The sequence below is a fragment of the Pseudorca crassidens genome, chromosome 3, assembly GCF_039906515.1.
Source record: "Pseudorca crassidens isolate mPseCra1 chromosome 3, mPseCra1.hap1, whole genome shotgun sequence".
Classification (NCBI taxonomy): domain Eukaryota; kingdom Metazoa; phylum Chordata; class Mammalia; order Artiodactyla; family Delphinidae; genus Pseudorca; species Pseudorca crassidens.
The window spans coordinates 167,725,728-167,753,327 of NC_090298.1; the positions used below are offsets into that span (position 1 = coordinate 167,725,728).

General features: G+C 53.0%; 1 protein-coding gene across 3 annotated transcripts in view; it reads left to right on the forward strand.

Annotated features, from left to right (window-relative positions):
• Positions 1 to 27,600, forward strand: part of MLLT1 (MLLT1 super elongation complex subunit) — a 130,697-nt gene that overhangs the window by 56,196 nt on the left and 46,901 nt on the right. For 2 of the 3 annotated variants that reach the window (XM_067734036.1, XM_067734038.1), the window contains exons 1-2: positions 9,715 to 9,928; positions 19,581 to 19,761. In XM_067734036.1, the coding sequence (XP_067590137.1) occupies positions 9,917 to 9,928; positions 19,581 to 19,761 (193 nt within the window). In that variant the 5' untranslated portion in view covers positions 9,715 to 9,916. Of the gene's footprint in view, positions 1 to 9,714; positions 9,929 to 19,580; positions 19,762 to 27,600 lie in introns of those variants that run through there. The other variant, XM_067734037.1, reaches the window with a different exon arrangement.

Sequence of the window (27,600 nt, forward strand, 5' to 3'; positions counted from 1 at the left end):
ATGTTTGACACTAGTCCTTGGGGATATATGACAACAAAGACAGGCAAAGTCCCTCCCCTAATGAGGAGACAACATTAGATAAATAAAAAGACACATAACCAAGGCACTGATGGGTGCTGCAGAAAAGATAAAGCATGGTGATGTTCTCTAGACCATGGGGTGGGGAGCGCCCATTTCAAATGGATGATCAGTGGGGAGTGCACTTTCCAGCTGAGCCCTCAATAACAAGGAAACCAGCCATTCCAAGAACTGGGCAAGACCATTCTGGGCAGAGGGAATGGCAGGTGTGAAACTTTTGGGGTGGGAATGAAGTGGAACAACAGAAAGGAAGCTGCCGTTGGAGCTCAGTAAATGAGAGAGAGTTCAGAGTAAGAGGTTCTTAACCTGGGGGGGCCGGGACGGATTTCGTATCCATGAACCACTTGACGTTCTCTGCAGAAGATGGGTTTCTGGGCATGTTATCTAAGCCCCTGGACTGCATCACTCCAAAAGGAGAAGAAGCAAGACCATCTGGCCTGCTGGAGAGATGGGGACATTGGAAGGAGAGGGGCCCCTCATATTTACATGTCCCTGACACACAGCATTGAACCTAATAACCCTCGACACCCTCCTCCAGATAGACAAGAATAGTTTCATTTTATAGATGTGGCTCAGAGAGGGCAAGCAACTTGCCCAGGCCCCCACAGCCTGGACTTGAGCCAGGACTGTCCTTCCCCCAAACTCCTTGCTCCACAGTGAGTCAGAAGAAAGACTGTATTTGGATCTCAGGTCTCCTCCTTCTGGGTCTTTCTGACTTTCTTGTTCTAGAAACCAGAATTTCTTCACCTATGGCCTCAGGATGGATTGTGGTGGGAGGAGGGTGTGGAGACGGAGGGAATTTCTACAGACTTGTGAATTGTCTGCAAAATGTTGTGTCCTGGTGTTTCTGGTGGGGAGAGCAGCTGTGCTTCCATGATATTCTCTAAAGGACATCTGACACTCTGATAGTTAAGAATCTCAATTCAAACTCTTCTGGGGGCAGGCGGATAGAAAAGCATCTGCTTCCTAATCCTCTTGCCTCTATCCATAAATACATGGCCATGATTTGTCCCCAGCTTCTGTCTCCTGACCCCTGCTGACTCCTCCTTACAGCCTCCTCTTGGGGCATGGAGGCAGTGGGCAGGTAGGAAGGAGGTCTAGGTACTCATCCAGTGTGTAATTCTAACTAACCATGGGACCTTGGCAAGTCCCAGTCTCCATCATGGAGGACTCTGGGTGGCAAAGGACAAAATGTTCAACTCTAGCTGGCTGGAATGACAAAAGGATAATCAGCATATATACCTTTGAAGTTAGCCTGCTGCAGGTGTGGCTGGATCTAGGCTTCAAATGATGTCACCAGGGCCAGGTTCCCTCCATCCCTCTGGTCTGCCTCATGGGTAGGAGGTGGCTGCCACTAGGCTTCTAGCCTTCCAAGTAGAAAAGTATACACTAAAGCTCCAAGAGCACATGAAAAGATGCTCAACATCATTAATCATTAGGGAAATGCAAATCAAAACCACAGATATCACTTCACACCCACTAAGTTGGCCATAATATTTTTTAAAGGCAGTAGATAAGTGCTGATGAAAACATGGAGAAATTGGAACCCTTGTGATGTGCTGGTAGGAATGTGAAATGGTACCGCTGTGGTGGAAAATAGTTTACTGGTTCCTTAACAAGTTAAACATAGAATCACCATGTGATCCATCCGTTCCACTCCTAGACATATACCCCAAAGAATTGAAAACAGGTATTCAAACAAGTATGCATACAGAAATGTTCATAGCAGCACTGTTGATAAGAACCAGCAGGTGGAAACAACCTAAATGTCCATTGATGGATAAACAAAAGTGGTGCATTCATACGATGCAATAGTATTCCTCCTTAAAAAGGAATGACGCTCTGACACATGACACAATATGGATGAAGCTTGAAAACATTACACTCAGTGAAAATCCAGACACTAAGGGCACATATTCTATGATTTCACGTATATGAAATGTCTGGAACAGGCAAATCCATAAGGGAGGGCAAAAGCAGATTAGTGGTTGCTAGGGGCTGAGAGGAGGGAATGGGGAGTGACTATTAATGGGTATAGGGTTTCCTTTCGGGGTGAAGAATAGGTCTTGGAAAACTAGATAGAAGTGATGGTTACACAACACTGGGAAGGTTCTAGATGCCCCTGAATCGTACACTTTAATACGGTTCATGGTTAGTTTTACGTTATGTGAATTTTACCTCAATTAAAATTTAAGAAAGCTCCCAGAGTCACTCTTGGCTGGTGTTAGGTCATGCCCTCTCGCAACCGCCTCCACCGATCCCGGTAGCGAGAAGGATGCAGCCCTTTGAGTGGCCAGACTTGGGCATGTGCTTCCTCTGTGGAGGGTGGGGAGCCTCACTCTGACTGTGAGTCTGATTGGGGGGAAGAGGGAGCAAGTGGGGGTCAAAGTCCTCTCTTAAGCTTTGTGCCTGTCATGAGTTGGCATCCTCCCAGAAGGGCTGCCATTTAAAAATTCACACAAAGGTGACTTACAGGCTTATACTGGAGGGAGCCCTCAGATCAGGGACTGTTGCCAGAAAATAAAAAAGGGAGAATGGGGGCTTCCCTGGTGGCGCAGTGGTTCAGAGTCCGCCTGCCGATGCAGGGGACACGGGTTCGTGCCCCGATCCCACGTGCCGCGGAGCGGCTGGGCCCGTGGGCCATGGCCGCTGAGCCTGCGCGTCCGGAGCCTGTGCTCCGCCACGGGAGAGGCCACAACAGTGAGAGGCCCGCGTACCGAAAAAAGAAATAAGGGAGAATGATGCTAAGAGGGAGAAAATTGCAAATGTCCAGTGTAGTGCCCTTTTCTGGGGAAATGCCTTGTTGCACATAGTTTTGGTCTGCTCCCAAACCGTGCATGGCTCCCCACTGCCTATGGGACAAGAGACAGGTGTCTCAGTGTGATATTCACGCTCTGCTCTGAGTTGAAGTTAATCTGGGGTAGGTCTCCAACACCCCACTAGGCTCTGCTCCAGCTTGGTCTTATTCGATACTGCTATGAGTGGCTGTGTGTACATTTGTGGCTGGCAGGAAACGGGAAGGTACAGGAAACGTGCTGAAGGCCAGAAAGAGGGTTCCAAAAAAGTCTCCGAGGGCTGAACCACCTACAAGGTGAAAGGTAGGGGAATTCATACGAAGTCCTCCCTTTGGGTGCAAATAAACTGGACCACTAGAGGGCGATAGAAACCTAATATAGCAGTTCAGTTACAGACTGGAAGCTAGACTCCCCAGGTCCAAAATGTTACTTTGTAGCTGTGGGACTTGTGCCTGATAACATGTATCAATCATGCATTCTGCCACATGCTCAGATTACTATGTGCTTTTTGTTTCTTAAGATCTACTCCCTTTGCTCACACTGATGTATTTAAACAGGAAACATTGGGTCACTTCCAGAAGTCATTTGTCATAGATCAAAAATAACCATAAAACTAGATACAGTAACAACAAAAAGTGTGATTAACTGCAGCTCAGTGATTTTTTGGCTGAGTTGGGTCTTCCTTGCTGCACGTGGGCTTTTTCTCTAGTTGCGGCCAGCGGGGGCTACTCTTCCTTGTGGTGCGCAGGCTTCTCCTTGTGGTGGCTTCTCTTGTTGCCGAGCACAGGCTCTAGGCATGCGGGCTTCAGTAGTTGCAGCACGTGGGCTCAGTAGTTGTGGCACTTGGGCCCTAGAGTGTGGGGGCTTCAGTAGTTGTGGCACATGGCCTTAGTTGCTCCACGGCATGTGGGATCTTCCTGGACCAGGGATCAAACCTGTGTCCCCTGCATTGGCAGGTGGATTCTTAACCACTGCACCACCAGGGAAGTCCCATTAACTGCAGCTCAGTGATTCTTAACCCAGTCTGCACATGAGAATCCCCAGCTGATTTTTAAAAAATTTTTATCGAATTATAGTTGATTTGCAATGTTGTGTTAATTTCTGCTGTACAGCAAAGCGATTCAGTTATATATATATATATATATATATATATATATATATATATATATACATTCTTTTAAAAGTTCTTTTCCACGATGGTTTATAACAGGTTGTTGAATATAGTCTCCTGTGCCATATAGTAGGACCGTGTTGTTTACCCAGCTGATTTTAAAGAAATGTCAGGGGCAGGGTGGAGATACAGATAACAAACTAGTGGTTACCAGAGGGAAGAGGGCTGGTAGGAGGGCCAAAATGGGTGAAGGGGATAAAGGGGTACAAACTACTAGGTATAAAAAAAAAGTTACAAGGATGTGACGTATAGCACAGAGAATATAGCCAATATTTTGTCATAACCTTATATGAAGTATAATCTATAAAAATATTGAATCACTATGTTGTACATCTGAAACTAATATAATATTGTAAGTCAACTATACCCCAATTTAAAGTCTATACTCCAGACTGATGAAACCAGAATCTCTGAAGGTGGGCCTCGGGCACTGGTATTTTTTGAAGCTCCTCGAGAGACATCAATGAACAGGCAGGGCCCTGTACCAGGTAAGTCACCTGTCCCGGGGTCTGAACCCTTGGTCTGTTCTCTTGCCATTAGGAAGATAAGAGGGTGCCAGAGAGGAGTTTAAGAGTTGTGAACACCAAGCCAAGGCTTCCTTCTTGAAGGAATTAGAAAGACTAGAAGAGAAATCATCAGGAACTAACCTTCTCACGATGTGATTCACTATTATTTCATGTCACGCAACAGACATGTTTTTTGAGCAGCTACTATGTACCAGGCAGTGTGTTCAGGGTATAGGAGCAGAGTGAGCAATGGGGAGATAGGGGAGGTCTGTGCCTCCCTGTCCCCCTCATCTGTGACCTTGTAGATATTTATACAGACTTTGGGCTTTACTTTATTTAACAGCAAATTAAATAAAGTTTATCATTATCATCTATAATTACCCAGGACCTGGTCTTCAGATATTGGAGTTAATAACTGTGGAAGACGGTATATTTTCCAGAATGGCTGCAACCACATCTCCCATTCCACATGTTCTTCTAACAATGTGACCTTTATGCTCCTCTGTGAAGGAGCCCTTGAATGTGGGTGAGCTTAGTCTATGGTGGAAGTGACTCCATGTGACTTCTGAAGCTAGTTCATCCAAGGCAATGCAGCTATCTCCTGATTTTCTTGGGACACTCACTCTTGGAACCCAGCCACCATGCTGTGAGGAAGCCCAAGCCACCCTGTGGAGGAGCCCACATGGAGAGGAACCAATAGCCGGCACCAACTTGCTGGTGTGGTGAGTGAGCTGTGTTGGAGAGATTCTTTGGCCTCAGTAAGTTCACATCATGAGGGGCACAGAGACGCTGTATCTGCCAAGTCCTGCCTGAATTGCAGATGCTTGCAACATCAGGATAATGTATATCAATCATGCATTCCGCCAAATGCTCACACTACCATTTGCTTTATGTTCTTCTTTAAATCTACTCCCTTTGCTCTTACTGAAGTCAATAGGAAACATTGTGTCACTTACAGAAGTCATTTGCCATGGATCAAAAATAACCACAAAACTAGATACAATAACAACAAAAAGTGTTATTAACTTCAGCTCAGTGATTCTCAACCCAGTCTGCACATGAGATTCCCCAGCTGAACTTAAAAAAGGGGGGAGGGGGAGGTGGCCCTGTATTACTCCAGACTAATGAAACCAGAATCTCTGAAGGTCCAACAACTGGGTCCCAACAATAAATGATTAGTGTTGTTCTAAGTCACTCAGTTTAGGGTGATTTGTTATATAGCAAATGACAACCAGAGCAATATTGTGCACAGTGCCACCTTCTAACTTACTATCTAAACATTCTTCATTCCTCCGAAAGAAATCAGAATTCACCTTCCATGCAATTCAAGTCTCAGTTTCAATCTCCTCCCCCCCTCCTCACCACCACCAGGAAGTCTTCCCTGATATCCTTATTCAGCAAACGTGTACAGATGCTCTTGTGGGGGAGGCTGCTAGTAGGCACTAAGGTAAGACACAGGGCGGCAGATATGTAGCTCTGGACTCTCGGTGGGTCCCTGGCTCTGCCATATACTCAGCATGGGACTTTAGGTAACTCACCTCCTCTGGGCCTCAGTTTCCTCACCTGTGAAATGGGGGCAACGACACCTACCTCTTAAAATTGTCAAGATGAAATGAGTTTAAAATTCATCCTCTGGAGTTTGTGTACAGCAGGTGTTGGCTAGGACATGGCCATGCTAATGACAAAATGGGGCAGCCCTCTGTTTACCTCCAGAGGAAGGAAAAGAGTGGTTCAATTTTAGGCAAAGGATGCATTTTTTTTTTTTTTTTTTTTTGCGGTACGCGGGCCTCTCACTGTTGTGGCCTCTCCCGTTGCGGAGCACAGGCTCCGGACGTGCAGGCTCAGCGGCCACAGCTCATGGGCCCAGCCGCTCCGTGGCATGTGAGATCTTCCCGGACTGGGGCACGAACCTGTGTCCCCTGCATCGGCAGGCGGACTCTCAACCACTGCGCCACCAGGGAAGCCCAAAGGATGCATTTTTAACATTTTTACTTTTTATTATAGAAATGTCCCACATGCAGAAAAGTATAGAGACCAGTAATGAAATCCCATATGCCCATCACTTAGATTGAACAATTCTTAACATTTGCCATATTTGCACTGTCTAGTTTTTAAATTAATGTATTTTAAAGGCGATTAGCCTGGGGGCATTTCACCCCTATGCAGCTTTAAAAAATAAGGCCATTTTCCTACACAACCATAATTCCATGATCACACCTAACAAAATACAAGTTTAAACATAATGCAATATAATTCAAGTTCAAATGTCCCCAGTTGACACAGCTGGTTTGTTCAAAGCCAAGATCCAATGAAGTACCCAACATTGCATTTGGTGTGACACCATCTCTTTGAACTCTGGGCGGTCCTCATTTCTTTCCTCCCATCCTGTTGACTCCAGAAAGCCAGGCTGTTGAGAGTTACGCCTTCTGGACTTGTCTGATTGCTTCTCATGGTGTCATCTGTCATGTGCCTCTATCCTTTGTGTTTCTTCTGTAAACTGGAACTAGAGGTGTGATTCAAGTTAAACGTTTGGGGCATGAACACTTTTTTGGTGCTGTGTATTTACCATTGCACCTAGTAGGAACTTGTCATCTGCTTGTCCCACTGCCCTGCTGCTAAAAGTCACTGAACAAAGGTGGCAACGGTATGATGCTTCCATTGGAAAGTTATTTTTTCCCTCTTTGCATCTAGCAGGCAATCTATGAGGAGATCATTGGTGGACCTGATACTATCCAGTCTCCCGTGAACCTTTCAGTTAATCGTGTTAGCATCCATTGATGACTCTTGTCTGTGATGATTAGTTCATTAGGGGTTTCAAAACAGTGATTTTTCTGTCATCCTTTTAGCATTATTTGTTGGCATTTTTCTGCAAAAAGGGCTTTCTTCCCTCATCAACTGGAGCTGGTTTCATGCTGTAAAGGCTTGGTAAGTGAGGAGTTCATACAATTGTCACCTTCGAAGGTGACAAGTGTGCTTCGTTGTTTTAATATCACTATGGACTCATGTATATTTGTATGTTCACAGAGTTAAATGGTCCTTTTTTTATTGTGGTAGAAACATATACAACATAACATTTGCCATTGTAACCATTTTTAAGTGCACAGTTTTGTGGTATTAAGTACATTCTTATTGTTGGGCAACCATCCCCACCATCCATCTCCAGAACTTTCTCATCTTCCCAAACTGAAACTCTGTCCCCATGAAACACTGACTCCCCAGCCCCTCCCCCAGCCCCTGGCCCCCACCATCTAGTTTCTGTCTCTATGGATGTGACTCCTCTAGGGGCCTCATGTGAGTGGAATCAGACAGTATTTGTCCTTTTGTGTCTGGCTTATTTCAATGAGCGCAGTGTCCTTAAGGCTCATCCATGTTGTAGCACATGTCAGAATTTCCTTACTTTTTGAGGCTGAATAATATTCCATTGTATGGACAGACCATATTTTGTTTGTCTGTTCATTCATTGATGGACACTTGGGTTGTTTCCCCATTATCCTTTCTAATGCTCAAAAAGTTATACCTGATCTAGTCAGAGCTCCAGGGAGGTAGTTTTGAAAACCCCCAACAATTAAGAATCTCATCTAAGGATAGTTTCCAGATGAGTAAGAGGGAGGAGGCTGAGTTCCTGAAGCTTTTCTTTGCAACAACTGTAGCTTAAAGGTTCTTCACTGCCTGCTTCCTTCAGAGACAAATTTCTGCACTACCCCACCCCCAGCTGGCCACACACCCAGTTTCTGATTCCATAAATCAAGAGAAACCATAAATTGCATTTGTAACAAAGTTCCCAGAGATGCTGAACCTCCTGGTTCAAGGACCACTTAGAACCACTGATCCACTTACATTCAGTTACAGGATTAAAAAAAAAAAAAGTTAAAGTTGTACCCACATTAAAGGTGCTGCTGGGACTTCCCTGGCGGAGCAGTGGTTAAGACTCCGTGCTTCCACTGCCGGCAGCACGGGCTCGGAGAACTAAGATCCCACATGCCACGGCGCGGCCACAGAAAAACAAAACAAAACAAAAACAATAAATAAATAAACAAAATAGATGATGATTAGGTATAATTATGAAGAATATCTAAAAAAAAAAAGTTGTTGCATATTTTCTCAGCATGACCTCCACCCTCCCCTCTCTCCCCACGAACCAGCTCGCCCTGCCCTAGATTAAAAAGTACGGTGTTACTATGTATTATGACAGTGATCTGGCCCTCTTCAGAGTTTTTGTTTGGACTTACTTCTATCCCAAAATAACTGATTTTCCGGCGCTGTTCTTCAGCGCAAAGCACAGGCCACACCACCTAATGAATACTTGCCTGACACTTAAATGAGAAGTGGAGGGGGGAAAATAGCCAAACAAACAAAAAACCCTGATTTCTATTTATAAGAAGGGATTTAAAATAACTGCACATCTTAGGTAGAAGTCCTAAGGTCCAAGAGACAAGTGGCTTACAGGATCCTGAAAAAGATGGGGCCATATGTTTACATTCGATATAAACAGTTTACAAGTCGCGGTATATTATCATGGGTAAATGAAAAAACGGTTTTTGGAGGGATTAGCATGATAAATCTCGTGGATAAAATGAGAACTTCTCGGTTATGTCAATGCAGCAGATTTTAGATTTGTATCATTCAGATTACCACGTACTAGCATCACACCGTGATGGTCCCCATTCTACAGACGCAAACTGAGATTCAGGGTAAGAAGGGAGTTGACCATGATACAGTTCCAGGATTGGAAAATTAATCTGCAGTTCCAGAGCCCAGGTCTCATTCCATCACACAGCAGCAACACGTGGCCAGGAAACAAAAGTGTCCCTGGGGATTCCTCCCTACCGGGGAGGTTGGGACCCGGGGGAGGCTCAGCCCCGGGAAGCTCCGGTCACTGTGCAGCGGCCCCTGGGGCCACAGTGCGCAGGCGCGGCGCTCCCGTCCCGCCTCCGCCCCCGCCCCCCTCCACGTGCGGCGCACACCTCGCGCTCCCCTCTGCGGGGCTCGCCTCGCGCCTCCCTCCCTCCCTCCTCCCGCCCCTCCGGTCCGGGCCTCCCATTGGCTGCGGTCTTCGTCCCTCCGACCGCAGCCCGGCAGGCCCCCGCCAGGCCGGAAGTCCCGCCCCACAAGTCGCCGTCCGCGTCGTCGACTGGCCTAGGCAGCTGTCAGTCCGGGCAGCGGGCCCGAGTCGGCGGCGGGGGGCCCGCAGTCGGTGCGCGACCCGGGTTGGCGGTGGTTTCCGGTTCCGCGGGGCTGGCGGGCGGGCGGGCGGCCGGGAGAGGCGGCGGCGGCGCCTGACAGACAATGAGGGCGGCGCGGCGGCGCTGAGCGGCGGCGGCGGCGGCGAGCGACGCGGGGCCCGGGGGCGGGGCGGGGAGCCAGCCATGGACAATCAGGTGAGGAGCGGCCGCGCCGCCGCAGCGCGGCCCGCGCCGCCCGCCCGGCCCCCTCCCTCCTTCCCTCCCTCCCTCCCTCCCTTACCCGCCCGCCCGGCCGGGCCCGACCCTCCTCGGTCCCGGCCTCCCCGCTCCCGCTCGGCGCCCGCCCGCCCAGCTTTGTGCGCGCCCGCAGCTCCCCGGGCCTTTATGTGGGGCGGGGGCGCCCATCCCCCATCCGCCACCCCCGCCGGGTCAGAGCGCCGCGGACCCCCCTGGGAACCCCGGTCCCCCGCTGCTCAGAGTCCCCTGGGAAGCCCCTCGGAACCCCGGTCTGGCCCAGATCCCCGTGAGACACCCCCCGTGATCTCCACTTCAGCCCAAAACGCTCTGGGACGCTCCTCGGGACCCCGGCCTGGCCCACATCCCCCTGGGACGTCCCTTGTGACCCCAGTCCGACCCAGCGCCCCCTGGGACATCCCTCGGGATCCCGGCACAGTCCTGAGTCCCCGCAGCCCCCCCGGGGGCCCCTTAGATTCCTCTGATCCGGCCTGTACCCCCTTTCCTGTCTGAATCCAGGGCCAGTCGGTGTCTGCTGCCTCCTCTGGCCCCTTGGCCCTGAATCCTCTCAAACTCCCGGCATTAAACCTTTGCTGGGGTTTGAGTTCCCCACAACTCCTGGGGCCTTGGTCTGCAGCCTCCTCCTTCCTCGAACCCAGGCTCACGCTGACCTCTCTCCCCTCTGGTCCTGCCCTTGCCTCAGCCTGAGCATCTGTTCCTCCTCAAACCCTGGTAGGGTCCCGGGTCTTTTCCCACCAGGACCCAGGCCTGCATTGAGTGGCCCCCTTTTTTGGACCTGGGCTTTCTTCTTCAGATGCCTTTGACCCACTCTGCTGCTCAGCCCCCTCTGCTTTCAGGCCCTGATCACTCTCCCTTGGACCGCAGGGCCCCAAGGGTCTGTCTCTTCACCTTCAGACCCTCTTTGACCAGGTCCAGGGACCATTTCTGCTCGGACCTGGAGCCTCCACGCCCTTCAGACACCAGATGCCTCACTCCCCTCAGTTCGGGCCCTCTTTGCCCCTGTGACTCTGATTTACGCTTCCCCACGTTGTCCCCCAGTCCAGGTCTCCTCTCTCTGGTTCCTGTAACCATAGTCGTCCTCCCTGCAGAGACCTGCAGTCTCTCCTGAACCCATGTGTCTCTCTCCTTACGTTCAGGGTCGCCCACTTCCTCCCAGCATCCCCTAGTCTGATGCCGTGACTTTGACCCACTACCCTCTCCCCCTAGCACACCCCATTTTCCCTGCCTTCCCCAGCATCTTGGAGCCGCCACCGAGAGCCTTGCTGCAAACCTAGGGTGTTCCCCAGCCTCCCTAAACTCTCCCCACGGCCCCTTTCCCTTCTATCTGGAAACCCTGAGCCAGTCCTGGCGAACCCAAGGCTGTTCTCCTCTTCAGTACCCAAGCCCCTTACCCCTCCCCAAGCCCTGGACCATTGCGACCCCCGACATAGGATCATTTATTTCTTCACCCTCCCCTGCTGCCCCTGCCTTCCAGGGGCTCGAAGCCAGGAGAGGCAGTGTGGGGGCAGTGGGGCTGGCAGCTGAAATCCCCGCTGTTAGTCAGGGCAGGTTGGGGCATCCCTGGCTGCCGGCGCCACTCAGGCAGCTCTGGCTCGTAAGGTGCTGTGTGGCCGTGGGGTTTCAGGGTTGGGGGGTGGGAGACCTCCCCCCCGCCCATCCCAGCCGCCTGGTGGCGCAGGATCACTGAGGCCTGTGCTTGGGGGCACCCTCTCACTGCGATTTCCTTTCAGCCTTGGTGTTGTACCTCTTTCTTGAGAAGTAGGGAATAGTTCATGACAGCTGAATGGGGGATTTCTGCAGAGTGGTGTGAGTTCATTTCCCTTGAAGGGACAGAGCTTGTTGCCTCCGATCTGTATTGAGTTAAGAAACAAAACAAAATAAACCTTCGGTGTCCACTTTCAAGGAAGCTGGCCCCTGGGGAAGTCTTGCTGGGCACCCTGTGGGCGTAGAGCATGGCTCCCGCCCCTCACCCCACCCGCCGGGCCTCCCGGGGAAACATCTCAGGCCCAGCTGTGTCCATTCCCCTTGTGATATGTGGCGCCCTGGCTGGTTGGGTGGCTGTCATCTGTATGAGCGGAGCGGTGAGAAGGGGCGGCGTTCTGGGTCGGTGACAGAGGGAGACAGCCGTCCTGCTGGGGGTGCAGGGAGCAGGAGAGCACCCTGGGCCAAAGAGAGGTACCTCGCCACTGCCCAGCGCGGCAGCAGCTAGCACTCGGTGGCTATTTAAACTTAAAAGTACGAGAACGAAAAAGTCAGTTCCTCAGTTGCACCACCCACATTTTAAGTGCCCAGGAACCACCACTCCTGAGGTGCCGGCCACCTCATTGGGTAGCACGAAGAGGCGACCTTTCCATCAGGGCAGAAGGTTCCACTCGACAGCGCTGGTCTGGATCCTTGCACACGTATTGACAAGTGAAACCGGTCCCAGAGGAAAGCTTGAGCCACCCAGGCGTCTGACTCTTCATCCCCGGCTGTGTTCTCATGCAAATTTGGGAGAGGCCCAGGAGCTCTGTCCCTTCCTTAGGGGGCAGCAGCCCCTGGGGAGGCAGGAGAGAAGGGGCGGGGGAGACGCTGTGAATCCAGCAGAGTCAGCCTTCTCTGTCTCCCCCACGATGCCCCAAACCTGTGAATGCCTCAGTGTGATGGGAAACAACAGGGCTTCCCCCGCTCGCCCAGGCCCGCTTGCTCTGGGAGACTGGTTCTCTTGACCTTCCTGTTGCGTTTTCTAGAACTTCCAGGCCCAGCTGAGAAGGGGGATTCTGCATTTGGCTCTGGCTCCCGGGAAAATGTCATTCTGGTACCCTTTGCCTTGACCACACCCCCACCTGTTTGATCCCTTGACCTGTAGCCTGTACTTACACGTCTGTCGTCTGCGGGATTTGTATTTTTTTTTAGGGGGGACATGGTGATGTATTTTGGGGGGCAGGTCTTTGCTCACGCAGGGGTCATGGCTGGGAGCCATGTGATTTATCTCCAAGGATGGTGGGGAAGGAATGGGCGTGGTTACAGACTGAGCAGCTGCTGAAAAGATGGAAAGGAGGCTGGGAAGGGAGCCTCAGGGGGCGGGGGGTTGCCTAGGGAGCTAGAAGTGGTATCAGCGTCTGGGGAGTCCTGTTCCCCAAAGGACCAGGGAGTCCTCCCTTCACAAAAGCATTGGGCCTGGCTGCGAGGTGGGCGGCCGACCCGCTGAGCCACATGGTTGAACTGACGCTGACTCTTCATCTCCAAAGTTTGGATTTGAGAACAGCTGCCTGTGACCATACTCCGCTGTTGCAGAAGGGAGGTTTGTTTCTCACGGGGAAGGCCCATTTCACGGATGTGCAAACGCAGGCCCAGGACAGCCCTGCAAGGAGTCGAGGCCTGGTGGGATGTTTAGGGGGAGCGCTCGCTCTTCCCCCAGACCTTGCATAGAGAACCTCAGGACTGTGCAGAGTGCTAATGAGAGGGTGATGGGGTCCTCCCCCACCTGGCTCTGAAGCTGTCACAGCAGGTCGATGCCAGGTTTTAAAGTTGTGAAGCATGTTGTAAAGTGCTTGAGAGCGGGGACCAGAGTTCTGCTCCCCTTTGGGTCCCTCGTAGTTTGTAATGCGAAGATTTGCACTTAGCTTCGCCAACTGTTGGTTAAATAAAAGTGACTAGGAATCACTGCCTTTGTCACCAGGCCCACCTGGCCTGGTGACAGATGCCTTTATTGGGCTTGTTCGTGTTCAAAATCTCCCAAGACTGCTCTCTGGAGAACTCTGGGGATGGCCGACGCATCATCTACATGTCTGTGTGCGTTTCCTACATATTTAATGCATATCCTGTCCCAGGCCTCCCTGGTGGGCTGGTAGGGGTGAGGCTTCCCAGCAGCCTGACAGCCCTAAAGATTGTGGGTGTATCTGCACACCCTCACGGTCTGCACACTTACCTTAGAGAGTTTCCAGAGGCACATTCATTGAGCCCCTTCTTGTCCCTTTGTCATTAACCTGGTGCCCTGGGTCAGAGAATTGAGGCCGGATGGAGCCCTAAGAGAGTGTAGGGGCAGCCACCAGCCCCCGTGGGCCAGGCATTAGAGGGCCAGGGCCTCCTGCGGCTGTCCTGAGAGGTCCCAGCCTCCGGGCAGGCAGTCTCCACTTGAGAGGATTGTCTCAGAGGGACGGCTGTCCTCTCCCTGTCTTGTGCTCTGATTCAGTGGCTGCTCCCGGGAGCCCCCCGCTGGGTCTAGAGGGAGAAAGTTCTGTGAAGAGCGCTTACTTCGGGCTTGTGCGGCTGCCGCTCTGTGGGCCCAGCCCCTGTCCCCCTTTGTGGGTGTGTGGACCACGTTGCCAGTGACCCTGCTGGGTGTCATCAGACTTGGCAAAATCGTCCCAGGCTGATCAGGGAAAAGACCCCTGGGTGCTTCCTCCTCCTGGGAGGGGAGGGGATTGCGCATCTGAGGGAATTAGCTGCAGTAGCCAGACTCCAGGCCTAATTAGGCCACTTGGTAAAGTGGGAATTCCCGGGGTGGGGGGACGGCGGGGGGGGGGCATCTGGTAAAGAGAATTCCCACCAGAAGATCCGGGGAAATCTTACAGATACACTTGTTGAAGACCTGTCTCCTGGGGCCGGGCTGAGGGCAGGGTTCGAGGGATGTGGGAAGGATCCCGGGAAGCGAGGGCTGTGAGGCCAGCAGGGCTGTTGACACCAGGCTGGCTCTGTCTCTGCTGGGTGGGGCCTCCCCTTCCACACCTGCAGGGGTCTGTGCTGGCTGATGCGTCTGCCTGGCTCGCAGGACTTAGGATTCTGGCCCTTGGGTTCCAAGTGCCCGCCGCCAGTTGGCCTGGAGCGAGGGCAGTGCCCAGCGGAGGCCCTCAGCCCAAGCTTAACTGTCCCTAGATGGCCCTGGGAGCCCTCGTGCCACTCCATCTCATCTCAGGTCTTAGGGACGATTTCCCAGAGGTAGAATAGTTAACTCTTTCTGGAGCAGCCTGGAAAGTGCCCCTTTGTTCTGGGCTTTTGTGGGGGCAGTGGGTGGCGAAGTGGCCCTCAAGATGCTGGGACGTGGCAGTGACCAAGGCCGGGCCCTCCCTCTGGAGGCTCTGCAAGGGGCCTCCCAGCAGCCGCGGGGCAGGTGAGGGACGTCACTCCAGGCAGCGCGGGCTTTTTTTTTTTTTTTAATTTATTAGTTTTTCTTTTTTCATTTTGTTTTTGGCTGCATTGGGTCTTCGTTGTTGCACACGGGCTTTCTCTAGTTGCGGTGAGCAGCGGGGCTACTCTTCGGTTCGGTGTGTGGGCTTCTCATTGCGGTGGCTTCTCTCGTTGCGGAGTACGGGCTATAGGTGCATGGGCTTCAATAGTTGTGGCACATGGTCTCGGTAGTTGTGGCTCTCGGGCTCTAGAGCCCAGGCTCAGTAGTTGTGGCGCACGGGCTTAGTTGCTCCGTGGCATGTGGGACCCTCCTGGACCAGGGCTTGAACCCGTGTCCCCTGCATTGGCAGGCGGACTCTTAACCACTGCGCCACCAGGGAAGTCCAGCTCGGGCTTATTAATCCAGCCAACAGTGAGCCTCTCCAGCAGGCACCCTTCCTGGAGAAGCAGCTGACTGATCTGCTTCAGTTCTCTAGTTCTGCTGGACAGGGAAGGAGTCCAGGTGGAGTAAGGAAGGAGGGGGCAGAGCCTGCAGAGGTGGAATTGTCGGAGGTGGAATTACCGTGACTCACCGAGTCGGAGTAGTTGGCCAGGGCTCAGCTTTACTTGCCTCCGCTTCGGTGTAGCTTGAGTGTCCTACGGAATCAATGATTTCTTTTCTAATATAGTGTCCCCAAATCTGTGATATTCCACCATCTTTACTTCTTAGAAGGTTCCAGCATTCAGGGGAGACTTCTCCTGTGTGCACTGGCGTATGCAGTCATTGGCACCTGGGGTCTGGGGGTGTCGGGACTGAGCTGGCGCTGGCCCCTGAGGCAGAGATGCCGCCTGGGCGGAGCTTTGGGCACGGCCCGCCGGCTGCAAAGATTACCCATCGCGCTTCAGAACCTTCCTGTTTACTTTGGCCTCTGGAGCGTCTTTTTGGCGCTTCCATTTTCCCCCTCGGATGGAACTGTGGTCTTCCCTTCTTTCACAATCACTGCTCTGCCGGGCTTGCTCATGTGCCCTGGGTAGGAACCCCACGTGATGAGAAATGCCGGGAAGGCAGCTGGGGTTGGAGCAGGGTTGTTAATCTCCGGATTGGTGAACAGCAGAATCTGAGGGGGCATCTCATCACCTAGGAGTTAACTCTGAAAGTATTGATACCAGAAGCCATTCAACAGTGTCCTGTTGTCATTGTGATTATGTGGATCTGGTTTCCCATAATCCAGGGATTGTCTCCCGACTCCTCAGTGTGAAAACAGGTCAGAGAGAAAGGCAGAGTTTGTTACACACCCGTAAGTGTACGGGGCGATTATGGCCTATTTGGGATCATGTAAATATTGTTGGGGGTTGTTTATCTTGAACGTTGTCCATAAGCAGCGTTCTGCGGATAGAAGCTTGTGGTTGATTCGAGCATGACTTGTTTATCCAGACGTCCAGGCCTTTTCTCCAGCTGTCAGGGGGGTATTTCCCCCCAAATGTCCCCAACCCCCCACCCCCGCTCCACCCACCCGGGCTCCATGGGCATCATCACAGCCACCCAGCTGCCTGGTCGCCTGTCTCTCCTTCTGCATCCGCCCTTGGGTCCTCCCAGTTCTCCTGTTTCAGGCTTCTTTTCCAGCCACTCCCTCTGGTTGCCTCCCAGCAGGCTTGTTGTTGTTGGTCTGTCTGTCCTTTTTGCCTTCAGCCCAGACTGTGTACACAGTTGCTGGGGTGCTTTATCACTTAGATGCTGTTTCCTCCAATCTGTCACCTGCGTACGGTTGGCTGTCATTTCTCTAGTGTGGAATCTAAATGCTCCATCCGGATCCCCACCCCTCCCCCGAGTGGACCGGTCCCGGGGCTCTCTGCTCTTTTCCCAAGCAGCCCCACGGGGACTGTCGTCCTGTGCCGGCGGGGTGGGGGGCTCCTGCCCTGTTTTTACAGTTGTCTCGCTAAGTACCCACTGCCTCCCGCCAGTCCATGCGTCCGGGCCACCCTGTCCTTATCTGTCACCTTGGCCCTTCCCTCTTGGAACCAACGCACCACTTAGAACTCACTGATCTAGGAAGCCTCTCTGGTTTAATCCAGTGTTGATGCCTCGTGCAGCGTGATTCCAGGATAGAGGTTAAAAGGACGGGTGGGATGTGGCCCTGGGGGAGACAGCAGTGAACAGTCAGGAGCAGGGTCGGGATGAAGTGGCACAGCGGAGTTGGTTGTACACAGACTGCTGTGGAGACCAGGGTCTGGTTGGTTTCCGGTGTGGATCTATCAGAAGAGGCTCTGGAGAGAGTAGCACTTGAGCCAGGGCTTAAGGGACAAGTGGAATTCCAATCAGAGAGAAGTGAGTTAGGGCGCCCCTGGCTGCGGGCCGGAAGGAGCAGAGGTGGATGGGAGTGGACGTTCCCGGTATGTTTGGGGATGGCTGGTGTCTGACTGAGTTGGGATGCAGGGTGTGTGCGTTTTCCTGTGCTTCCTCGGTTCTCAGCCTCTAAGGCCTGGCCAGAACTTAGCAGCATCTTCTTTGTGCACGAGCATGTGTGTGTGCACGTACAGGGGATTGCAGCGCGGGAAACTTGCACGGCTCTGTGACATACTCTCTGATCTTGGGTGAAAGCATGGTAAACGAGGAATACCCCAGACTTGAGGAAGCACAGGTGTGAGATGGGAGGTATGCTGAGGCCTGCGGACTCGATTCTGACCGAGAGCGGCGGGCCATGCTTTCCCTGCAGTGACCGAGCAGCGAGGGGTGGAAGAGTGGGGAGTACGCCAGTGGTGGGTCTGAACAGGGTTTTGGAACCCAGAGAAGAGGCAGGTCCTGGAGGGACTGTGGCCCCAGGGGTGCCTGGGGTCCGGTGGTGAGAAAGAGAGTGCAGAGGGAGGTTTCTGGTCTGGGCCTGGGCTGTTGAGCCCGACAGGGGAGTTTCCTTCCGGATGCGTGGGATCCAGGCCACTGGCCCGCTTGTCCCTCGTTATCTCAGTACTTAGGAGCAAGTGTCCACTTGGCCTCTGCTTTCTTTGTAACGTTCTTGATTTTGATACTAGGTGTCAGACTGTATCTCTGTGAAGTCCAGAGAGGGTTTTAACAGGCCAGAGCAGATGTGTACAGTGGGTCCCTGTCGGCGGTTTCAGCTGGCCTCACTGGTGCAAGTTCTACGAAGGGTTGGGGCTGCCTGCTTAGTGTGTGTGTGTGGCGGGGGGCCGGCACGAGCTGCTTCCTGTCTCAGGTGAGTGGCCAACATGTGTGTGAGGAGGGCAGCCCGAGGCCGCGGGCCCACCTGCACCTGTCCCCAGCTGGCTTCACACTTGCCCCCCATTCTCACTGTGAACCGCTGTTCTGCTTTGAAAACAAAGCCAGCGTTTGTGCAGGTGACTCAGGTGACCCCAGGGGTCTCTGTTTTCCAGGAGGCACTCTGTGGGATGGTGGAGAATGAAAATGCTTTAATCAAGGACGGCAGGATGGCACACTGGCCAAGGGAGTGGCCTTTGGGTGACACACACACACCTGGGCCTGAATCTCCTTACAACTCAGGCGCCTCGTGTGTGCCACTCAACAGCTCACTCTTGGAGCCTTGGTTGCCTCATTCGTAGAACGAGGTACAGTCTGCCCTCCGGATCCGTGGGTTCTGCATCCGCACATTCAATCAGTTGTGGATCGAAAATATTCGGGAAAACGATTCCCGAAAGTGCCAGTAAGCAACCCTTGAATTTGCTGTGCCCCAGTAACTATTTACATAGCACTTACATGTGGTTACAACTATTTACCTAGCATTTACGTTGTACGAGGTATTATAGGTAACCTAGAGATGATTTAAAGTATGCAGGAGGATATCCGTAGGTTACATGTAAGTGCTAAGCCTTTTTACCTAAGGGACTTGAACATCCGTGGATTTTGGTATCCTCGGGTCCGGGAAGCGATCCCGCATGGGTACTGAGGGGCGACTGCAGTGGCACCACGGGTCACGCTGCTGTTTTCCAGGAGATCTTGGTGAGGGTTGCTACTCCGGGCAGGGAGCCATTTGCAGTGAGCCAGTGCAAGAGGAGAGCAGGCAGACTGCTAGCAAGATGATGTCTGATCATGGAGACTGCTGAGAAGACTGTGTCATAAAGAGCCATGGGGTGGTGGTGGGTGCTTTCAGGTTGGGTGGTCAGGGAGGGCTTCTCTGAGGAGGTGACAGTCAAGCCGAGACCTCGGTGACAGGATGGAGCCAGCCGTGGGGAGGCCTGGGGGAGAGCATCCGAGGCAGTGGGAACCACAGGTGCCAAGGCCCTGGGGCAGGGTGGGGAGGAGGCGCGGGGGGGGGCCCCGTTGGCCTCCTGGGGAGCGAAGGCATGCACAGCCGTCCGGGCCCCGCCCACCTGAGCACGTGTAGGCTCCTGCTCCTGTGAACGCGCTGCCCCTTCGCAGACTCCCTTCACTTACGAGCTCTGTAGGCCGCGGGGGGCCAGGGGGAGGGCACGGCCTGCAGCACCCTGCCCTGGGCTCTGCGTTGACCCTGTGCCCGCCTCTCTCTCCCTGCAGTGCACTGTCCAGGTCAAGTTAGAGCTGGGACATCGTGCCCAACTACGCAAGAAGCCCACCACGGAGGGCTTCACGCATGACTGGATGGTGTTTGTCCGCGGCCCTGAGCAGTGTGAGATCCAGCACTTCGTGGAGAAGGTGGTCTTCCGGCTGCACGACAGCTTCCCCAAGCCCAAGCGTGGTGAGTGTCCCCACCCTGGCCGCCTGCCCTCTCCCTGGGGAGCAGGTGGCCTGTACCCCGCAGCCCGAGGTGAGAGCTCGCCCTCCACACAGGGCCTCCACCATCCCTTCTGCTTCTCCCTTGGCCGCGGACTTGGCTGTAGGGAAAACCCAGCGGAGGTGGTGACAGCATCTTGTGTCATCACTTAGACTCAGGCTCTGAGAAGCTTCCAGAGAATGTAGCCCTGTGGTTGAGGGTGGGAAGGGCAACTTACACCCCCTGGTGAGTAAGCAGGAAGCTGCTTACTGGGCCCACGTTGGAGGAGAGATGCCCTTTAGAGAGCCCGTGGTATGTGGGGCAAAAGCAGAAAAGGCTTGCGTTTCGCCGCCGCCTCCTCCCAGGCTTCACCCCTCAGAGTGCCCGGCCATCTGCGAAGTACAGGGTGACATGCGGCCCGGCTGTCTGACGGGGTGGAGAACCGGGAACTCACCCAGGGCGCGCGATCAGAGACCACTTCCTGGGGAATTTGGAGCAAAGTTGGAGGCGATGTTGGGAGCTCTGTGGGGGCCGGGCCCTGTCCTGTTTTTACCATTCGGTCCCCATGTGAAGCCCAGCCCGTCACAGGGGTCTTGAAAATAGTTCTCGAATGGATGCATTGATAAAGGAACAAAGGACTCTGTGCTCGGAAAGGGCTTCAGGGCTGGGAGAGCCGTTGCTGGGCTGCTGCCCCCTCTACCCACAGTAGGTGGCCAGGGGGCCGGGGGTCATGCTGTGACAGCATGGAGCCTCGGGTGGAAGCAGGAGCCCATTCCGGGACCTGCTGGGGGCCTGGGCTTGGGCCGGCAAGTGTCTTGCTGTCCAGTGGGGAAGTGACGTGTGTTACAGGAGTAGAAACTCCTGGTTCAGAACTGGCTCGAGATTCTTTTTCTTCTGGATTCTTCCATCAGCTTTCCGCTGTTCCTTTTCCTTCGTTTCTCCTTTCCTGAGTCTTCAGCTTCTCTCCCTTTTTCCTTTTTCCGTCTCTGAGCCTCTTGGAGAGAGCCCATCTTGTTCCTGGCAACAGCAGGTATCTGTAAAGCACCTGCTAATAATAATAGTAGTAATACATGCCACTTATCAGGCACGTCCTGCTCACAAGCTCTTTTCGTTCACCCCGCGACCCTCTTTTACAGATGGGGAAGCAAGCTCAGGGGGCCAGGTAAGCTGCCTGTGCTTTAAAGCATGAGTCTATGCTCTGTGGGCTGGATATGCCCGTTTTTCTTGGCGCTTGGTCACGCCTGTTCATTCTGGGGGAGCCCGTGGTCGCTGTGTCCGGACGCAGAGCAGAAGCCGGGCTGCCCCCTCCTGGCCCAGGTGCCTGCTTTCCCAGACAGCTGCCACTGCGGTTCCTTCACCACCTCCCTCTCCCGTCCCTCCCTTTCTCTCCGGGAGGGGCCTCAGATGGTGACTCCTATCCACCTTTCAGCTGCTGGTTTCATCTTCCTCCCCTCCGGTCCTTAACCAAGCAGCCGCTAGAAGTAACACTCAGAGCTGCCTACGTTTGTCCTGCCCTCGCTCTGTGCTGTGCGATGCAGGGAGCCCCCCAGGATCCCCTCCCATATCTAGATGTGGAAACTGAGGTCCCGAGAGGCCCAGTCACCTGTTTGTGGTCACGAGGAAGCGGCACATTCTCTGAGCTCCCGATGTCTGAAACATGGGTTTTGAGTGAAGTGCACTCTTTTGAAGTGTCGTTTTGCAGGCAGAGTTTCAGTAGGTGAATCGTGCGTGTTTGCAAAGTCGGTGCGGCCTCTACACAGAGGGCACCTGCGTCACGGGTATCGAATGGTAAATGCTCACTCGCCATTTGCTTAGTGGTCAGTGAAAAACAGATCAGGTGAAGCAGCCAGTGAATTTCTTATAGGGCTCCAGCCTCTGAAATTATACTTTATGTGCTTAAAAAGTATCTTTTACACCACAATATGCACCCGTAACAGACCCAGCAGAGATGTGCCAGGTGGGATGTTCCCACCTCCCAACTCATCAGCGGTGGTATCACCCCAGGGGCAACATTTCTAGGCCTTTCTGGGTCGTGTCCTTTCTTAACACCTTAAAGCAGTAGAAGCAAATTTGCTTATCTCTAGATTTTTCACATTTGTTTATTAACTTACTAGCGTGAAGGGTTAGACTTTCTCCTAAGCTTCTCCCTCTTTCATCCCCGACAAGTGAGGGGTTTGTGTCTGGCCATATAGTTTGCTGCTGTATCCTAAGTAATACTTAGGTGCTTACTAAGTATTCGTTGAGAGAACGAATGCATTCTTCGATGCTGTCAACTTTGGCCATGGTCTCCTGACTTTTCATTTAGGAAGAGAAGGGCAGGAGCACCCCGTCTTCCTTGAACCTTACACCCCTCCCTCTGAGAGCTACACTTGACTTCATTAAGGTTGCTCCACTCCAGGATTAGAGATTAAGTCTAGAAGTTGGTAGCTGGCAAAGGGCACTGACCGTAGCGACTCTCTCCATTGTCGGGCTGGTCGGGATCCTCTCTGAACTCTGGGCCACTCCAAGGAGAACGCTCAAGCTCATGTCAAGGTCAGATGGGCTCTTTTTATCATCCTTGGTTAAAATTTGGCCCCGTTTACTGCGCTTCATATTTGACCCTTTGCTTCTCTTCCCATCCTTGCATTGTGTCTTTTTCATCAAAGGTGCTTTGCCTTTTTTCCATCCTCCCCAGCATTTCGTTTATTCAGTGGAGTTTTTTCCCCTTCGAGATATTTCATTCTGGTCTCTTCCTCCTCTAGTCAGAACTGGCTCCTCTTTAGCCATCACGCTGGGACTTTCCTTTACTTTTCTCCTGGGGGGATTTACCTAATACCCTTATGTTTTGGTTTATTTTCCTGTTTTACTAGAATAATTTCTCAAGAAGTTTCCCAGGAGATTAATTACTGAAGCAATTTCCAAAGAAAGGTGTGTGGGGAATAAACTCCTTGACTCCTAGTGTATTTGAAGTGCCCTTGTTCTGTTCCCACACTTGAATAGTAGTCTAGTTGGGTGTAACGTTCTAGTTGGAGAATTACTGTCACTTAGAGCTTTGGAAGTGTCACTTCTTTGTCTTCTGAGAAGTCTGATGCTATTGGGTTCTTGTTCTGTTGCAGATGACCTGTTTTTTAGTTTTTTGTTTTGTCTTTAGAAGGACTTAAGATGGTTTTTATGACATTGTTTCCGGGATCTTTTTTGGTTGTGTGTTTGTTCATCATGTTGGACATGTGGTGTCCTTCATTTTATTTTATTTATTATTACTATTTTTAAAAATATTTGTTTATTTATTTGGCTGTGCTGGGTCTTAGTTGCGGCATGCTGGATCTTCGTTGCTGTGTGAGGGATCTTTGTTGCCGCATGTGGGCTCTTTTAGCTGTGGCATGTGGGATCTAGTTCCCTGACCAGGGATTGAACTTGGCCCCCTGCGTTGGGAGCGTGGAGTCTTACCCACTGGGCCACCATGGAAGTCCTGGTGTCCTTCATTTTAGCTTCTATTTCTTTGACAATTTCTTTCCACCTATTTAATTTCTTTTTTCGCATTCTAGGATGCTTATTATATAACTTGTCTATGTTTAAGTCTTTTCATCTGTAAAATGGGAACAACTGCATCTGCCTCACAGTGTTGTTGGGAGGATTAAATGAGTTAAATGTATAAAGTGCTGAGAATACTGCCTGGCATACAGTAGTTGCTTTATGAATATTAGCTGCTGTTGACATTTGTTTAATCTGCTGAGTTGTTTTTGCACCTTTCACCCTTTAAAAAAAATGTCTTTTTGCTCTACATTCTGGGAGATTCCATCGAATTTATTTTCTGGTCTTTTTGTTGAATTAAAAAGTTGTAAGTACTATATTTGTACTAAGGTCTAAGAGCCCTTTCTTACTCTCTAATTTTCCTTTTTAAAAGTATTTTGTTTTCATTTGTTGAGCAAGTCTTGCATCTGAGGGCATTGACTCTAGGTTTTTGTTTTTGTTTTTGTTTTCCTTTTCCCAAGTTCTCTTGTGGTCCCCAAAGTATTCCTGTTTCTTTGGCCTCTTTCCTCCAAGTGGGAACTCTTACCGAGTGCTCTGTTCAGGGCAGGATGGGTTCGCTTTACCAGCGGTTTCTGGTTAGGGAGTGGGTCCCCCAATTTCCTGACTGAGAAGGGCCTGACTCAGGGGGTGGGGTGGGGAAGGTCGCAGGAGGGATACCCAGGGCTGTTGTTCCAGTCACAGCCGCTCTGGTTGGCTTTTTTTTTTTAATAACTGCTTTACTGAGGTATGAGTCACACATGATAAAATTCACCCTTAATGTGTACGATCCTCGTGTCTATTGTGTTCGTACAGTGGCTCAGCCATCACCTCTCTCATTCCAGAACGTTTTCATCACCCCAAGAAAAACCCCTAGCCACCCGCTCCCCACTGCACCTGCGGATGCCCCAGCCCAGGCCTCCCGGGGCTCAGGCCCCCCCTGCAGCGCCTGTGCCATGTCCCCGGCTGCAGCTTCCTCTTCCTGTTTGCTTGCCCGGCATGCTCTCACCCACTTTCTGCCTTCCAGAAAGTTCTTGACTGCTCACATCGCCTCCCTCCCCGTTACTCTCCCGGCATTATTTGGTTTCCTCCTGGCCTCACTTTGCTTGCCATGGGCCCTCAGGTGGGACGGCAGGCAGGCCGGTGGCATCTGCTCGGTCTCCCACATCTGGAAGCCTGTACTCTGGCCCCTGTGCCCCGTCTCTGAACGGATAAGGTGGTTTTCAGCCTGGGAGTGCCTGTCCTCCGAGAGGCCTTTAGAGAGAGATTGAGAAATGCAAAGCAGGGTCCCTTCCCTGAAGGGGTTTGTCGTCTGGTAGAGAGATGAAGATCAGAGGTGACATGAGTGGAAGTAAGTGACCTGGGGGTCAGAGGCCGAGGGAAGCCAGGGCTGTCCCTGCGGGAGGGGGCCCTGACTCGGGCCTTCATGGCTGAGGGGATTCAGACTGGGAGTGGGCAGGGGGAGATGGACATTGGGGTGGAGGGTGCAGGCAGGTCCCCGGTCCCTCCCTCCTCTGCTGGGGGATTGTGCAGCAAGAACAGGCCACCCTTCCTCTCTGCTTCCTCTTTCCTTCCTGGATGCAGGTTAATTCAGCAAGCAAGCAGGTGCCCGGCCCTGTGCGAGGCCGGGGCACATGAGGCAGACTGCAGGACGCTCACAGTGGGGGGGCTTGGGCACTAGGCGGGCAGGGTTCATGCAGGTGGAGAAACCCCCCCTCAGTCTGCTCAAACGGGATCGAGAGACTCGGGGAGAGGCGGGCCGTGACCTGGCCTCCCTGCCCACATTTCTTCCTGTCCCTGGACAGGCCTCTCACTTCAGTAGATGACCTGACAGAGGTGTGACATGTGGCCCGCTCAGCAGTATTTGACAGATATGTAGTGAATGTTTCCAAAAGGCCTGGCCATGGTGCTGGCTCTGGGGGTGTCACACTGCATGAACCGGAGCTCGTGTAGGATTGAGGAAGGTGGAGACAGTAAGCACAAGGAGTGCTGAGACCCAGTGATACAGGACGCTCGGGGCCGGAGGAGGGAACCGCAGCCTGGAACTTGATGGGGGACGGGGGCTGCTGCTCAGTGAAGGGGTCCCGGAGGAAGTGGTCTGTGATCTGAGAGGGGCAGCGTGGCAGGGCTGGTGAGAGATGAGCCTGGAGGGCATGGAGCCCCGTGCAGGCCCCCTGGAGCGTCTGGAAGTTGGTCCTGAGGGCAGTGAGGAGCCATCACGGGACACAGATCTGTGATTCAGAGGGGTCCTTCCCGCGGCCTCTGCAGAAGAGGCCTGGGAGCAAGCCTGAAGCAGGCCGGCTGGTGAGGGGCTGGAGCGGAGGCTCAGGGCGCCAGGCAGCGGGGTGCAGCCCAGAGATGTTTGGAGGTAGCCTTCACAGCGCTTGGTGGCGGGCGAGCCACCGAGCCGTAGGGGCAGGAGGGGCTGAGGCGTCCTCGGGGGAGCGGTGGACAGCTGGGGCCCTGACCTGCACGACGCCGGGAGCCACGGGCTTCAGAGGGAACGAGGAGGTATCTTGGGGCGGGCTGCTTCCGGCATGCCCAGCCAGCACCGCCAGGAGGCTCTCCGAGGAGCAGCAGAGTAGGAGCTGGCTCAAATAGGGATTTGGGGCCGAGGTCGACCCCACAGTGTCCCCGGGCTGCCTGGGCCACCGCCCATTGACCCAGCCTGCAGGCAGGGGCACTCCTTACTTCCAGGTGGGCTGACCGTCAGACTGAAGGTGACTGAGCTTACTCCTGGGGACCAGAGGTGTCCCCTTGGCCTCTGGCGTCAGCCGGGCACCTGACACTGTCGGGCGCGGATAGTGGTGGAGTGAATGCACGAATGAGCGAGTGCAGCGTTTGGTAGCAGTAATGATTCTGTGCAGGCCCCGAGGTCAGGTGACAGTGCTCAGGGCGCTCAGCCGAGGCAGCCGGGCTACTGCTGCCCCCACGGGAGGCTATGCTGCGGGGGCGGTGGGTCCTACGGCCCGGTCGGGACGGCCCCCCTCGCCCCTGGCAGGGAAGTCCGTCCAGCTGAGCATGCCTCAAGCCCCGGGCTGTGGGGACTGGAGCCTGAAGCGCAGGCTGAGCCCTCCTGGGGGGCGTGGGGGGAGCGGGAGCTGGGCTTGGAGGACAGTGGCTGGCGTAGGGGCAGGGGGAGCCCCTGGGGCCGGCTTACCCGCCAGTCCGCGCAGCTCCCTGGAGCCCCGCCCCTGTGGTTTGCAGAGCGGGGTCCTGTGCAAGGCTGTCCAGCCAGCCCTGGCCTTGAGGGTTCCCAGTTACTCTAAACCCACCCCCCACCAGTTTTGTTTGCGCAGATAGATGAGACACGTGAGATATTTGAGGTATATGATATTTTAAATGATTTTTTTAAGAAAAATCTTACGAGGTTTTAATTTTTAAAAAGTCATGTTTCTTTTTTAAAATTAATTTATTAATTTATTTATTTTTGGCTGTGTTAGGTCTTCGTTTCTGTGCGAGGGCTTTCTCTAGTTGCGCCAAGCGGCGGCCACTCTTCATCGCGGTGCACGGGCCTCTCACTGTTGCGGCCTCTCTTGTTGCGGAGCACAAGCTCCAGACACGCAGGCTCAGTAGTTGTGGTTCATGGGCCTAGTTGCTATGCTGCATGTGGGATCTTCCCAGACCAGGGCTTGAACCCGTGTCCCCTGCATTGGCAGGCAGACTCTCAACCACTGCGCCACCAGGGAAGCCCTAAAAAGTCATGTTTCATTATGTTCCAATGCACTGTTTTCTGGCAATTTCTGGCCCCCTTAAGAATTACAGTACAAACATACGTGTGTAAAGGTTTTTCCCTATTTTTTCCTATCTCCCGGTCTGGTTGCCTCAGGAGAGGGAGGGGCGGAGGACAAGGGGGATTTGATCTGTACAGTTCTGATTTTTTTTCTTACATGCGGGAGAACAATATTGTTCTCAATGCTGTCATTGCATAATGACAGCATACCTGTCAAAACATTGACAGTTCATCCTGGAGGGTGAGACTGCGGGAGATTGTTTTACCTCTATTTTACTGTTCTTCTTAGTTTCTTTCTCCCCCTCCCTCCCTCCCTCTCTCATCACTCTTCACCTGGGAATGCTTTGCTTAGGTGCTGAGGTGGAACCCAGGCGAGCCCCCGCTGGGACCGGGCCATGTCCATCTCCATCTCCTGGCGTCCGTGTCCCTGGCCCCAAGTGGGGCCTCAGTATCCATGTTTGAGTGGGCGATGGCAGGAGGAGGGCACAGCAGAGTGCCTGCCCTGCTGGGAGACCAGGGGCCCCCTGGCCCGGCACCTCGCTGAGCCGCACTGCTGTGCTGCCCTCCGTCAGTTGAACCTGTGTGGCCAGTGGCCAGTGCTGGCT